At 42.2% G+C, this 15,219-nt stretch overlaps 1 protein-coding gene across 3 annotated transcripts in view; it reads left to right on the top strand.

The window, feature by feature from the left end:
• The window catches only part of LOC127008616 (phospholipid-transporting ATPase ABCA3-like), a 66,056-nt gene that overhangs the window by 48,982 nt on the left and 1,855 nt on the right, over window positions 1–15,219 (top strand). For 2 of the 3 annotated variants that reach the window (XM_050880836.1, XM_050880835.1), the window contains 19 exons: window positions 1–280; window positions 751–1,000; window positions 1,308–1,495; window positions 2,904–2,966; window positions 4,921–5,078; window positions 5,420–5,518; window positions 5,791–5,943; window positions 6,434–6,661; window positions 8,006–8,117; window positions 8,513–8,634; window positions 9,152–9,317; window positions 9,563–9,784; window positions 10,273–10,482; window positions 10,585–10,702; window positions 10,917–11,118; window positions 11,908–12,095; window positions 13,714–13,884; window positions 14,161–14,283; window positions 14,826–14,941. In XM_050880836.1, the coding sequence (XP_050736793.1) occupies window positions 1–280; window positions 751–1,000; window positions 1,308–1,495; window positions 2,904–2,966; window positions 4,921–5,078; window positions 5,420–5,518; window positions 5,791–5,943; window positions 6,434–6,661; window positions 8,006–8,117; window positions 8,513–8,634; window positions 9,152–9,317; window positions 9,563–9,784; window positions 10,273–10,482; window positions 10,585–10,702; window positions 10,917–11,118; window positions 11,908–12,095; window positions 13,714–13,884; window positions 14,161–14,283; window positions 14,826–14,941 (3,169 nt within the window). The remainder of the gene's footprint in view (window positions 281–750; window positions 1,001–1,307; window positions 1,496–2,903; window positions 2,967–4,920; window positions 5,079–5,419; window positions 5,519–5,790; window positions 5,944–6,433; window positions 6,662–8,005; window positions 8,118–8,512; window positions 8,635–9,151; window positions 9,318–9,562; window positions 9,785–10,272; window positions 10,483–10,584; window positions 10,703–10,916; window positions 11,119–11,907; window positions 12,096–13,713; window positions 13,885–14,160; window positions 14,284–14,825; window positions 14,942–15,219) is intronic. The other variant, XM_050880837.1, reaches the window with a different exon arrangement.

Here is a 15,219-nt window from a genome sequence, read left to right as displayed (position 1 = left end):
TCACGAACCTTGTCTGGAGGGATGAAACGGAAGCTCTCGGTGGGCATTGCGTTGTGTGGTGGCAGCCGTGTGGTCTTCCTGGATGAACCCACCTCTGGCATGGACCCTGGGGCTCGGCGGCTCATCTGGGATCTTCTGCAGCAGGAGAGGTCAGGCCGCACCATCCTGCTCACGACACACTTCATGGAGGAGGCTGACCTGCTGGGGGACCGCATCGCCATCATGGCCAACGGGGTGGTGCAGTGCTGCGGCTCCTCCCTGTTCCTCAAGAAGATGTATGGTGAGTGTTGTGTCTTTGCCAGCGTATTTACCTATTGTAATATACAGAATTTGAGCCAAGCTTGACCCCTCTTTTGGCCACCCTTCTCTATATTCTTTTACAAGAGCACATAGCACATAGTGGGCTTTTTTGTTTTTAATTATTTTTGATTTTGAGCCGTTTTCTCTACTGTGAAGAAAAAAGCTTGTATTGTCCTGTCTCCATATCTACTTTTATCTAACTTTGCTTTAAATTCATGGGTGTTCCTAGCTCTGATTGTCTCCTCATCAAGAATATTTCAAACATAGGCAATTCTATTGGGGAAGTCAAATTTTTTTACATCATTTCTGCATCTTATTTTTCTTAATTATGTTCATGTCCCCTTGTACCTTATAACTCCATTTTTAACATTTTTATTTTTTCCTTTTATACTTTAGCCACAAACTTAACCCTTCTTAGCTTCTATTAACCTTGTTTTTTGCCTCCTCCAGGTGCTGGGTATCGCCTGATCATCGTCAAGGAGAGGGGCTGTGACGTGGAAGCCATCACAAAGCGGCTTCAGTCTCACGTTCCTGACGCTGAACTAGATCAGAATGTCGGGGCCGAACTGTCATACGTGTTGCCCACTGCTGACGTGGCCAAGTTTGAGGCGATGTTCCTTGAGCTTGAGCAGAAGAAGGCGGAACTCAAGATCTCAAGTTATGGAGCTTCACAGACCACCATGGATGAAGTGTTTCTGAGGTGAGGAAGGAAGAACATGAACAAAACCAAAATAGAATGAAGCCAGAGTGTATATTTCTTTAATGGAGGAGGGAGACAAGGCAAGTGAGACAAGGCTCATCAAATATATAGTTCTTGCAGTGGGGAATCACCCCTAAAGAGGAAAGAACTATGTGTGAAGGTTAAAGTTCATGATAGCTTTTATGAGAACTAATGACTCTCAGACCTTGGTAACATTATATCACTCTGTTCTACTTCCTCTTACATACTTTTCATGCTCCACCATCAGTAAAACTAAAGCTGTGACTCACCATCTCCCTTCCTGCAGGGTGGGCGAGGCCGTGGAGCCGGATCTGATATCACACCTCCACCGCTCCACTCCATTCAAGGCCAAAGGCTTAGCTAATGGGGCGGCAGGAGGCCCGGTGGCAGGCGGCCCCCACGAGAATGGTCTTCTCTTAGCACGTTCAGACACGATTGAGGAGATAACAATGGATGCATCGCCAAGTGATAATGGTGAGTGTGATTGTAAAGCTTTTATGGGCCATGCTGGGTGGCAGATGTGACTTCAGTATCAGGATGAAACAGAAGGTCATTTTCAAAAGGATGTTTTATCAAATGGTATTTTCAGCCACTTGAAATTTAGTGTGCAGAAGTCTTCTTTTCTTTCTGTTACTATATATTCAGATTTAGAGAAGTGATTTTAAAGCAAATTTATTATTGAAAACTTTATTCTGCCACTGTTCTTTTCATAACCTGTAACCACTGATAACTTAAAGTAAATAACATACTATTCTGTTATGAAAAAAGGGTTATACAATAGATAGATCTTGGAGTGTAAGTTCCCTCAAATACTGTCTTGTTTATCTAAAGCTTTTAATTTATTTTAGCATCTGTTTTGCTTGACTTCCAATGCAGGACTGATGCCAGAGAATGATTCAGTGTTTCATTAAAGTTTGCTGTTTGTCTTGCTATTGCAATTTTTGACATAAGAGAGTGCACCTCAAATGTCACTTACGTCTGTTGTTTCAGTGTTATATTCATGTACAGGTGCACATTCAGGGACACAACAAGTATGCCCTCAGATTACATTCAAGAATAGTTTACTTTCTGGTTCATGTTACATAGCCTTCACTGTCACACTGATGTGTCAATCAGTCAGTCAGTATCAGGCAATGAGGTTTTCAACAACTCCTTTTAATGTTGCCTTTAGATAATTATTTATTCACAAAATTCACCCTGATCCACTGAAGATAATCTAGGAAATAGTTGGAATAGTTAATAGTCTTCATGATCTAGGACTTGGTAACTGAATGTAAAGATTGAACCCATCACTTAAGCAGTTCAGAGATCTTAAAGGATTACCAGATTCACTGTTACAGTTCAGACCAAGAAGGAATGTCAGACTTTGTCCATGAGTGTACCTGCAGAGCATGAACTCCTCAGTGTTATCCCCTCTATGGTCACTCAAACCAAGACCCAAGGAAAACATTCAGGCCCTCAGATAAAAGTAAAATCCTCAGTCCTTATAGACAGAAAAGTCCCAGCAAATCCCACACTCACTGTAAAGTACAGCACATCGTCTCAACAGTGTCCACCAAACCTTAACTAATGTAGTGCAAACTGACGTGTTACACATTCCAGTTCACTCCTTGTCTTCCATGCAAGTGTCCCCACAGAAGATAGTGTCAAAAGTCCTCCACACCCAAGTGTCCTGGTAGATATTCAGTTGGAATTGTATTTTTTAATGAAAAGGAAATTTGAACAAAAGACAACTTGGCACTCATTACTTTTAATTCCTGTATCGTCACAGTATGCATCATTAATTTATATAGATGTAGCTATATTTTTTATTTTTTTCTTCCACTTATGAGTCTACTTTTGACCTCAATAAAGTTATAATCACCTGTACCTCACCTCACAGGCCAACTGAGAGCCACTTGGTTTAACGCGGCCACACAGCGAGTCACTCTTGTCCTCCAGAATGGTAACACACACCACCGTTTTGTTTTCTTGAGTTATTCTCCAGACTTTATTTCATCACAGCTTAGTGACACCTATCATCTTAAGTTCATCACATTTGTTCTTTTGTTTTCTCATCTTTGTGTCTAATTGTTTTTCTCTTTTATCACAGTCTTCAGGACTTTCAATCTCATTTTTTTCCTTGAGTCTCCCTCCCAGTTCTTTTCATTATTATTATTATACCGTCTTTTACTTCATCACAATTGCCTTTCCTTTATAATGTACAGATAACTGAGTCTTCCCATATTTTCAAATATATAAACACTTGTGTTTGTAAGTTAAGAATTGTTGATTTTCACATTACAATGCTTATATTACTTTATATATCAACTAAACAATTAACTTAAAACTTTACTCCTGTGCATGCATTAAACTGTTGCATTATGGTTTATAGTATATATAAATGGAGTCATATACAGTGGCCGTGGCCACCCCTTGAAGGAAGTTCCAGTGAGGAGCAGGGCGCTGGAGATACAGATAGATTGATTGACCTAGGGCACTCTGCCTCAAAGCATTGTTTGTAAGCAAAGGTTAGGTCTTGTGCCCTTTGGTGTGTTTCAAGCAGAGGACCAGGCAGGGATAATGTTGCCCACTGCCTGCAGATAGTTTTGAATATCCTCCATTGATTGGAGACATAAATATTGTTATCTTGTAATTAAGTTACTCATATTTTTACATAATTGTTTTAATATAAAAACTATATAATTGGACTGACATGAGCTGATGATGCACTGAAATTCATTGCCTTGCAGATAATAGTTAAATGCTTTTTACATAACATACGCAAATTACGTCTATCCCACAAACAGTGGTGAGCACGAGCTAAAAAGTGTAGCCATGAGAATTGAATAATTAGAGATATACATTATAAAGCCGGTGATAATGAACCTAAGCAATTCTTTCAAAGGGAGTGATGGAAAACTATGAGTTCATGGCTCAGGATGTTGTTCATAATAATATAGCTCACCTCCTCTCTGGTGGTATTGTCATTTCATGCGAGTTTGTATGACTTTAGTACATATTATGGATGTGTTTGGCAGACGGAGTAATATCTCAGCCAACACACCGCACTTAGCCTAGACTCAGAATGGTTTGTTAATTAGATCTGCATCTCTTCCATGGAGATGCATGAGATGTACTACATTCTTATTGATATATGTTTGTGTGATAGACCCTCACCTGCATGCCATCCTTATAACACTGCTTGTCCTGGACATAAATCCCTCAGCTTCCTGACGGTAGTGTCAAGATGTTTGGATTGACTCACCCTAATGCCCTCGCCCATGCTTGAACATATTTGCCTGAAAGATTGCTGCTTAGGCCGGCACAGCATGATGCAGTGCCAAGCAGACCAATCCTTTGCATGTTCCTCCTCATGGCAATGGTAAGTCATGAGTTGCTTTTCACTGCTGAGTTTCATGTAAGCAATGTATGTTCACATGTATTTTACTCCACTTAGTATGAAGAATAATTCAGGTTTGCAGAAAAGTAAGTGTACGACAGGAATAGAAAGGAAAGTTGTCCATATTATTGTTAATTGTCCATAGTTTTATTTGCATCACAGAGTACATTGTTGAGTAGAAAATACTGAGATGTGTCGCTAATTACTGTTAATGTAGTAATGATGTAGATAGGAATAAAGCTGACCTATAGAGCATGCCATTACAGTAACAGGTAGACAGATATATACTTAGTAAATCACCATTTGAGCTATAGTGAGATTGTCATTCACATAAAATCAGTCATAAACAAATATCTGCACCATTAAGACCAAACGCATTTGCTTTTTGTAATGAACTGACTCGTTGCCTAACATTCCCTTGATGGAAGTGCCAAGACTCATCCATTCCACAAGACGGACACAATGTAAAGTAACCCCCTGACTAGTCACACCTGACTCTCACAACTCGCTTCCACAGTGAAGAGTGCGGCAACTGGCATCCTGGAGCCACCAAGCCCCCGCCGTATGCCTCTAGTCAAGAATTCTGGCTGTCTCCTCCTCCTGCAGCAGTTTTGGGCCATGCTGGTGAAGAAAATTCTGTACACATTCAGAAATAAGTTCCTCACATTTGCCCAGGTAACACCCCTTCACCTACCTCTGTTTTCATCTAGCTTGCTAATTTTTTTTTTTTCTTGTCTTTTCTATTGTATTTGTTCATCATTCTTCTTCCTTTACCAGTTGTTATCCACTGTATCCAATTATAGTAGTCTAAGACAGAGTGACACAATATTTTGAGTATATAAAAGTATTTTTATATGAAGCTGCCCAATATACTACTTCAGATGTTTAGTGTTATGTCTAGTGCGATGAGAAGCAAAAATCAGATCCATTGTTCTGTTTAAGTAATAAGCTGTCTAGTACAATTAATTATCTTTTGGAGGGGTGAGGAGGTGCTACATGTGTTGTTCCCTTGGCAGAACATCATACCCGTGTTCTTCCTCATCCTGGCGCTGTTGGTGGTGCAGACGCTCCCAGGTGTGAATGATTCTCCTCCCGAGGTTCATTTCACCCTTGATGTGAGTAGGAGGTGTTCATTTTAATGAGAGGAGCTTTTGCAAGCCACTTAACCTCATTCATGTGGATATTTGAATACAGGTTTGATCCACATTTTGCAGAATGCTGGAAATGTGGGATGTGTTGCTATGATGATGATGATGTGTTGGGTGCTTCATCTTACCATTTAAGTAAATTTGCCATTCACAATAAGATGAGATGCCAAGGAGTGAAAAGATATGAATTAAATAACAGCTTGTATCTGTGTGCTTGACAGTTCTCTTCCCTTCTGCAGACCTTTGATGGCACAGTCACCACACTGCAGGTGACCAACCCAAACAACCTGACACAGGAGGTGGAGAGTGGCCTGGAGGGAACCTTTAATAAACGCAACGTGCTTGATACTGTCCCACCAGACACAAACATTACTACCCACATACTGGATGAGGTGAGGCATCTGTGATTGTCATGGAGTGGATGTCTGGGTAAACTGCATCCAGAGTAATGTTACATGATGGCCAGTAAATAACAAGCATGTTTACTTTATCTCTCCTTCCAAACAATAACATTCACCCCAGCAACAGTGTAGCAACTGGGCACAGCAGTGGTCAGAGTATGGGGTGCAAACAATCTCTGGGTGCAATCAGGAACCTTTGGAATTTGATTATGGCAACATGATAGCAAACAAAAGCAACTTGACTGGCTTGCTACAACTGAAAGTTGATAAGTGGGTTGCCATAGGTCTTAGTGAGGGTATAAGGATGGATGGAGTATTCTTGTACAGGGAACCCCCATTATTCCACCATTCATTCAATATTTCGTTTTGACATGCAATCTTCGCTGTTGCAGCATTTACATTGCAAATCTTATTATATAATCACTGGCTGCCCAATGACATATAAAACAAAGAATATCATTTTTCTCTTCCTTCTATCCAGGCTGGAAGGGATCTTCCTTCCTTCAACCAGCATTACATGGTGAGCCTGAGCATAGAGGGAAACCTTGACCAAGTGAACATCCTGTCACGCTTCAACAACCAGCCCTTCCACACGCCCCCGCTGGCTCTGACTGTTGCTGACAATGCTTTGGTGCGCGCCTTCACTGGCATCAAGAACCTCACCATCAGTACCTCCAACCACCCCCTGCCCAGGACTGACATTGAGAAGGTAAGGGAAGGAGTGTGTCCCTGCTGCTATCAAAGCACAGGTTTCAGTGTTAATGATTTTTTTACAGTACTGTGTTCAAGGTTATGAAAGGGAAAGGGATTTTTTTCAGAAATCAGGCATGAAAGGGTAGTATCTTGCCATGGGTGGAAGTACCCTCTTAATAGATTCATTATAGTCATGGTCATGTCAGCCTTACTAAAAATAACTTCTCATTATGCAGTATTTTTATCTCTTGTTTTTCAGTTTCCTCTTAACCCTTTCATTGCTAATCGCTCGCAACGAGACTTGGAGGGAAGGGGGTCTCTTTTAACCCCTGTATCTCAAAAACTATTCATCACAGCTAAAAAACAAAAACACCATTGGAAAAAGGAGGCCAAGATCTATAAGATTAGATTATGTAAGCCTATCATGTGAATGTACAGGCACATTCAGGGGGTGTCGCCTGTGAGCACGACTGGCGCTCGCAGCAAGCTTTTAGCACCGCCAGCAAGTGATGCTAGTGCTCGCTATTTTAACCTCTGTATCTCAAAAACTATTTATCACAGCTAAAAAACAAAAACACCATTGGAAAGAGGAGGCCAAGATCTATAAGGTTCGGTTATGTAAGCCTCTCCTGCGAATGTACAGGCACGTTCAGCAAGTGACGCTAGTGCTCACTCTTTTAATCTCTGTATCTCAAAAATTATTAATCACAGCTAAAAAACAAACACCATTGGAAAGAGTAAGCCAAGATCTATAGGATTCGGTAATGTAAGCCTCTCCTGCGAATGTACAGGCACGTTCGAGGGGTGTTGCCTGTAAAAACGTATTTATGCGTGCGCAACGGTCAGCCATATTGAGGCAACTACGGAGGACATATCTTTATGGGGTGCTGGCAGGGTAGTATTGCCAACTGCAAAATTCACAACTACTTGGTCAAAATATCAGTCAGGTGATAGGTGAGGCTATGCAAAAAATGCCACTATATTGGACAACAACATCCACCAGTTACTTGTCCGTAGATTTTCCGTTCTAGGCTGATATGATTTTTCACTAAATTTAGTGGAAAAACTCACTGAATTGGCAATGCTGTAGGGTGAGAAATAGTGTTGGAACACTCATACGTGGGAAATTTGAGTGCGACTGGAGCTCGCAGCGAGCGTTTAACACCACCGGCAAGTTACGCTAGTGCTCGCTGTGAGCATTTAGCAACAAAAGGGTTGATATATATGTTTGATCAGCCTCTTATTTTTATTTCCCATCCTCTCCTAAACCCCACCTCTTTCCCATCTCTTCTGTACCACTGCCTTCATTGTAATCAGTAATGCTTGAGCTGTTCTCACTGCCATTTCTTACCCATGACAGCTGACACAAGACCAGCGGCAGAACTTGGGCTTCCAGATAGGGTTTAACCTTGCCTTTGGAATGTCCTTCTTGGCCGCCTCCTTCGTCATCTTCCTCATCCAAGAACGCAGCAGTGAGTAGTGTGGATCTTCTGTCATCTTCATTTGCATTTTCAGAATTGCATTGAAATATAGAAATGAACTAGTGTTGAAATAAGGAATGTTTATCAATAATTATTTGACCATATTTCACTCTATACCTCTGCTCACTTTTTTAGTAATTTCTTTCCTGATAAGAGAACTTATTGGAAGAGTGCAATTAAATGGCAGACATATCCGATGTACTTTCATTCGTTACATACATAAACACATCACTTATATCATATGTATGCATGCGGTATTTTAAGTGTAGCCAACATCCACCCCTAAACTTCAAATGAAAATTGGCTGAGAAAGCTGTCAGACCATTCCATGCTCATCTGTCATCCCTCTAAGTATACATCTTAATAAGTCTTCCAACACTCCCCAGCCAAGGCCAAGCACCTCCAGTTTGTGTCTGGGGTGAACTTCATAACCTACTGGACAGCCTCTGCCATCTGGGACTATGTGCTCTTCCTCCTCCCCTGTGCCCTGTGTTTGATGTGCCTTGCTGTGAGTATTAGCACTAACATCTATATCTAGTACTTTTTATTCAGTAGTATGTTTTGTTTTGCCCTTGTCCTATTTTCTGTACAGTATAAAAGAAAGCTTATTTAAATATAATTTTTAAAAATCTGGGTAATGGGAGATTAGGGTTTTATTGAGTAGTATGTTTTGTTTTGCCCTTGTCCTATTTTCTGTACAGTATAAAAGAAAGCTTATTTAAATAAATTTAAAAAAATCTGGGTAATAGGAGATTAGGGATGTAATGAGTTGATAGAAATGCTGTATACAATTGTTAGTGACAGAGAATAGGGAAACAGATCAGAGACATTTATATAGATGGATAGACCGTCCCATGCTGCAGAGGATCAAAGATAAGAATTAAGAGTTCTCAGTTGTGTAGTGTTGTTAGCATTCACAGTTTACCATAGGACAAATGGGGTGTCAACATTGCAATTGCAAAATAGTCTCATAGTTGTGTCAGACCAGTCCATGCTGCACCCTCACTGGTCATGTCTTGTTGCAGCTGTTTGGCATGAAGGGGCTGAGTGAGGGGGAGCAGCTGGCACGCATCTTCCTGGTATTGTTGCTGTACTGCTGGGCCTCCCTCCCCCTCATGTACCTGTGTTCCTTCCTCTTCTCAGTCCCCTCAGGAGGCTTCACCAAGATGATCATGGCAAATATTATAACAGGTAAGTGGCAGTTGCGGCGCTATGATTTTAGAACCCACAGGTAAGTGGTAATAGTGATAAATTTTGCAGTGGTAAAATTCCACTTACAGTACACCAGAAAAAAAGCACTGATCTTTCTACATACCAGAGAGCTGCTTTTTATTTTGCATCTTAGGGCAAGGAAATTACCAGTGAACATAACCTAATGTATTTACTGCAGACTGCCTTACCACCAACACCTCATCTCCCTCCTCTCCCACCCCCAGGCATGGCCACCATCATCACGGTCACCATCCTCAGAATCCCAGACCTTGAGCTACAGCACGTGGCAAACCTCCTGGATTGGATCTTCCTGCTCTTCCCATCGTATGCCATGGCTGCTGCTATCACAGATATCTACAGTAATTTCCGGTCCACCGAGATATGCAAGCAGCCGACCTTTGAGCTGATCTGCTCACTGGGAATCGCTCCAAATCCTTGCTGTCGAGGTATGTTCTGAGTTATCACAGGCTAAGGTGGTTAGGACATGTGAAGGGAAGGGAGGATGGTGGGGCACTAGAAAGTAAAAGATGTAGATGCAGCAGGTCCAGGAAAAAAAAAAAAAGCTGACTGGGATAGAATTAAAGTGTCATCTTAAGATAGAAGTAATAACAGGTACAGGTATATTAAACAAATGTTAGGTAATGATTGTTTATTGGCAACACAGCAATGATATAGTTTTACAAACTGGAGGTTATTGACTAGGTAAAAAACTTTTATTCTGGAGGCTGATGATGCCACTTTTTTTTTCATCAGTACAAATTCATCATTGATGTGCAAATCATAATCAAACTTTTCTGATGAACCTTAACTGGTACTTATGTGAATAGGAAAGTCAGATTCTGCTAATGTTATCCTGTGCTCATTTTTACCAAAAACTTACCTTTGCTCAATGAGAAGCCTCCCCATAAATTAACTCGGAGCACCATCCCCACAGAGGCCAAAGAGTGTGGCGCGTTTGGGTGTGTGGAGTGGACTGAAGACTACCTCGGCTGGGAGAAGTTGGGTGTGGGGCGGATGCTGGTGTTCCTGGGCGTGGAGGGTGTGGCCTTCTTCCTGCTCATCACTCTGGTGGAGATGAAGGTGTTTGAACAAGTCGGGTACTTCCTTGCTCGCCTCAGGAGGGCCATCACTCCTTGGAGGATTGGTGAGTAGGGTTATGGTGATGCTGAATGCTTATGCAACATAGTGGAGTAGTTTGGTAGTGTTACTCACACACATCAAGGTATTAATTAATTTTATCTTACAGGCCGGGGTTTGGAGGATGGACAAGATGCAGAGGAGGACGAGGATGTGGCTGCTGAGAGAATCCGCATCCTTGGCACTCCGTCAGAAAAGCTGTGGGAGTCTGATAAGCTGATATTCAGGTAGCTGGTAACATTCAAGGTGGTTATTAGAAAAGGAAAAATGTCAAAATAACTATATGCTGCAGTAAATTTACCATGAGTTGTAGAACAGGTGGTGACAAAGTAATTGGCAACATGTACAGGTAGAACAATTCACTCTAAAACCTTATTTCAATGTTGGTTTCACATATTTTAAAGTGAGGGAAGCTCCTGAGCCTCAGCATTTTTATTCCAGGGACCTCTGCAAAACCTACCCTGGAGGGCTGACGGCGGTGAACCACCTCAACCTTGGAGTGCCGCTGGGGGAATGCTTCGGCCTCCTGGGCATCAACGGGGCCGGCAAGACCACCACCTTCAAGATGCTCACTGGTGACTTGCAGGTGTCTGAGGGAGATGCCTTTGTGAATGGCTTCAGCATAAAAGGAGACATAAAAAAGGTGAGGGGAGGAAGGTGTCTGATAAGATAAAACACAACAGCAGGTTTATAAATTCATTTAAATGTGTCAAGGGAGACCTCATAAGAAATCAGTGGCAAGCAATATTCATGAAAGTCACCAACATCTCTAAAACCTATGCATCAAATACATGGATGTGTGAGGAGGAAGGTAGCAGATGTAAGGGAAAATACTGTAGCAGGTTTGTAAAGGCAGTCAACCTAAATGTGTTGGGGTAGACCTTATAAGAAATTAGTATCAAGCAATATACATGAAAGCCATTAACATCTCAAAAACATAGCATTAGAGACATGGTTGTGGAATGTAGCTCAGCAATCACAAATGCATGCAGTGGAAATGAGGCATAAAAGAGTTGCATATGGTGTTTCAGGATAGGATGGAAGAAGTGATTATAGTATATAATTAGTTTAGTATTGGTGTATTAGCAATGAGAGTGGATTGTGTTGTTGATAAAGTTCAGCTTGGTGCTCAAAAGATTATTTGGACATGTGATGAGAATGAATTAGGATTACTTTGTGGAAAAAGTATACAAAAGAGGGATTGAGGGAGAGGTCTGTCTGGGGGAGAACACCAGTGACCTGAATCTATAGAATGGACAAGTATTGGGGAGAGTTTGTGGGCAAGGGATTGAGTATGGTGAGAGGGAGTGCACAGAACATATAATGTTTGGAGATGCTTCTGCTAAGGCCCCATGAGGGAAGTAGGCATTCATTATTTAGATAGATAGATAAATTGGATGGATCTCTAGAGCAAGCATAACATCACTTACAGGTGCGGCAAGACATTGGTTACTGTCCACAATTTGATGCTCTGCTTGACCACCTGACGGGCCGAGAAACACTGTGCATGTTTGCCCGGCTGCGTGGTGTTCCTGAGGGTCTCATTGACTCCACCATCAAGAGTCTGGCCGAGGAGCTGCTCATCACAGAGCACCTCGAAAACCTGTTCAAGAACTTGAGGTGTGTCATAATGGCAGGGAGATACAATGGATAAATATTAATCTGTACATTATTCTGATACTTTCTCCAGCTGTCCAGATACTTCCTACCTTGCAGTTGGAGATATAGAACTGTTTTTATAAGCTGAACACCCTAAAAAGTGGCCTCTCCACACCATTAGTTTTATTCCCATTGTGAGCTTACCCATAATGTGTAATACAGGTGACTGCTTGCTTTACAAGCATTCTAACAACAATAGTTCATTATAATAGAGATTGCATCTTACTTTTCACTCATAACAAACCCTGAAATGTAATATAAGAACATTTGTTCATTGGGAAATTTTAAACAGAGCATGCTTTTTTTTTTTTTTGAGGGGGGGGACACCTTTATGTGCCTGGGGGGTATGTCAACATCCTGTGGGGATACATCCTGAGAGAGAGAGAGTGAGTTCCATTCTCTATCAGTCTTGAGAAGCATTTGATTCCGTTCATTGCAAGGCACTCTAGAATCTTCTGCAACTCTCTGAGATTACTACAAGGACTGTTGGCCTGTCAACTGGACTTTACTCTGAGATTGAAAGTGCTGTGAAGTGTGGCTGGGTGGGGGTTACTGATCCACAGCTCTTGCCTAGTACCCAGTCCATGCAAGTGTTGATAAGTGATGCAGCAAGGACACAGCCCTCCCTCACTTCTGCACTCATGGGTAAGAAGCTGGACACCCCCATCCACCCACACTTTACAGCACTCAGTCCCAGAGTATAGGCCTGTCAATAGACCAAGTCCTTGGAGGAATCTCATGGAGTCGCAGGAGATCCCAGAGTGCCTTGCAATGCACTGAATCAAATGCCTTCTTAAAATCGACATAGGCTGCAAGCATCCCCTGTCGAAACTTGCATCAATTTTCCACCAGTACACAAAGCGCTAGGATATGGTCAATTACTGACTTATCAGGTGTGAACCCAGACTTATCAGATCTCTGCAGCTTCAACAGCTGGTTGTGAATCTGCTTGAGCAATAGATGCAAAAGCCCCTTGACTGGCACACTGAGCTGCATAATACCACAGTATTTGTTGCAGTCTTGGCAGTCCCTTTTTCCCTTTCATATAGGGATAACCAGCCCCCTCTTCCAGTCAGGAGGAATGGTATAAGACTGTCATATGGTAGCTAAGACCACATGCAACCCACAGATCATGGCCTCACCTCCATCTTGAAGCAGCTCTGCACTGATGCAAATACCAGCCGCTCTTCCACTCAACCTTGCCATAGCCTCTCTAACTTCAAAGTACTCAGCCCAATGAGCCTTCTGCACGTCCATGTCTGACATGAGGCAGTCATCTGCTTTTCACATAGCACTCATTTGACTAGTAGTAGCTTTTGTGAGGAGGGGTTGGAAGCCCCTCCCCAACAAACTCAAATCAGGGACTGGACTGACTTCTAGCCATGGATGGGGACACAAATCCCCTGAGAGGATAAATCCCCCAGCAGTCCAAGCCTGCCTGGGAAGGGTGCCAGTATGGAAACTTGCTCGGGGGGGCCCCCGGGGTTGGTGTCATAGGGTGGGTGAGACAACATGTCCTGTTTCCTTATTGACTGATTGATAACTTCACTGGTCACTGAGTCTGGGATTGTCCTTTCAGTGGCGGCAACAAGAGGAAGCTGAGCACAGGCGTGGCATTGGTGGGTGACCCTCCACTGGTGCTGCTGGATGAGCCTTCTTCAGGGATGGATCCAGTGGCACGCAGACTCCTGTGGGATGTCTTGACTTCTGTCAGGGATGCTGGCAGGAGCATCATCCTCACATCACACAGGTAGGCCAAAAGGAAGTGTTGCTGCCGTTTCCACTACTCTGGTCCTGTTGGTATTAATGTTCTTGGCTTTTTCCTATGAAGGAAACATGTCCTTATCTAGATGCAATATACATTTAGAAATTGGTCACAACTATTATTTACAAAATTATTTCCATTCTTCATTCCTCATAAACAGTATTTGACTGATAAAAGTAACATGACTACAATACCTACTCCAAACACCAAACACGACCTGTGCTAACACTGTCCTTCCCCTTGTGGTTGCCCCCTCACCAGCATGGAGGAGTGCGAGGCGCTGTGCACCCGCTTGGCCATCATGGTGAATGGCAAGTTTTGCTGCCTGGGCTCACCACAGCACCTCAAGAGCAAGTTCAGTGAAGGCTACTCCATTATTATCCGGTAAGGAGCAGAAGAATATTTCACATTCATTTAGGCCCTTTTTTAGGGGGACAAATTACTCAAGAAATTGAGTACTAGGCATTATTCAGTACAAATAAAAGATGAAAACATCTGGAAGGTTGAGGTCTTACATGCTTTAAATCCCATTGACAGTGTTAGACTGAGGATCCCCAAGCCAGGCAACTCACATTATACAGCTCTGCATAATTGTGAAGAGCAGTACCTCTTCCATGCAGCTGATGCTATGGCTGAAGTGTGAACTTGCATTCTCAAGAATTCAAGCCATAAACTTTATCAGTCAATCTTTCCCACTAATGAACATTTAGTAAACAACTGATATGACAAACAGGCACACTTATGTTTTTGCTATGACATTGATAAACAGGCACACAATGTTTTCACTATGACTCAAACAAAAAGTCTAGTCCTATGGTTTCCCCTTGCCTCCAAAGACCTTGCATAGTAATGCATGTTTTAACCAGGAGACAGGCAACAGTGGAAATGATCCAAATAAACAATCATTTGGTGTCTCCCTTGCCAAGTGTGAGCATGAACCAGCCAGACCAGGAGGAAGAGGCAGTCACCATAGACCTGTCGTCCTCCCAGCTACCCCCAGAGATGCGTGCTGTACATGACTATATGAAGGAGACATACCCAGGTAAGTCTTCAGGCATCATTGTGGCAAAGAAGAAATCAAATGCTATGTCCCAGTTAGTGATGTTCCAGGAGGGTACAAGAAAGTAGATATAGGGCATGTTTTCCCATTCCCATGCAACATTCCAATTAGTAATCAAATCAGGATAAAACTTCTCTGGAAAATTGATATGGTATATAAAAATGTGTATATATATGGATGTGGATATAAATCAATAATTGTCAAATTATAGAATGTGTACAATGATATTTAATTTTTATGCCTTGGCTAAATTTCCCAGT

Source organism: Eriocheir sinensis, chromosome 38 (genome assembly GCF_024679095.1).
Source record: "Eriocheir sinensis breed Jianghai 21 chromosome 38, ASM2467909v1, whole genome shotgun sequence".
Lineage (NCBI taxonomy): Eukaryota > Metazoa > Arthropoda > Malacostraca > Decapoda > Varunidae > Eriocheir > Eriocheir sinensis.
Note: the sequence above shows the minus strand (reverse complement) of the source record. Positions and strands in the feature narration are given on the sequence as shown.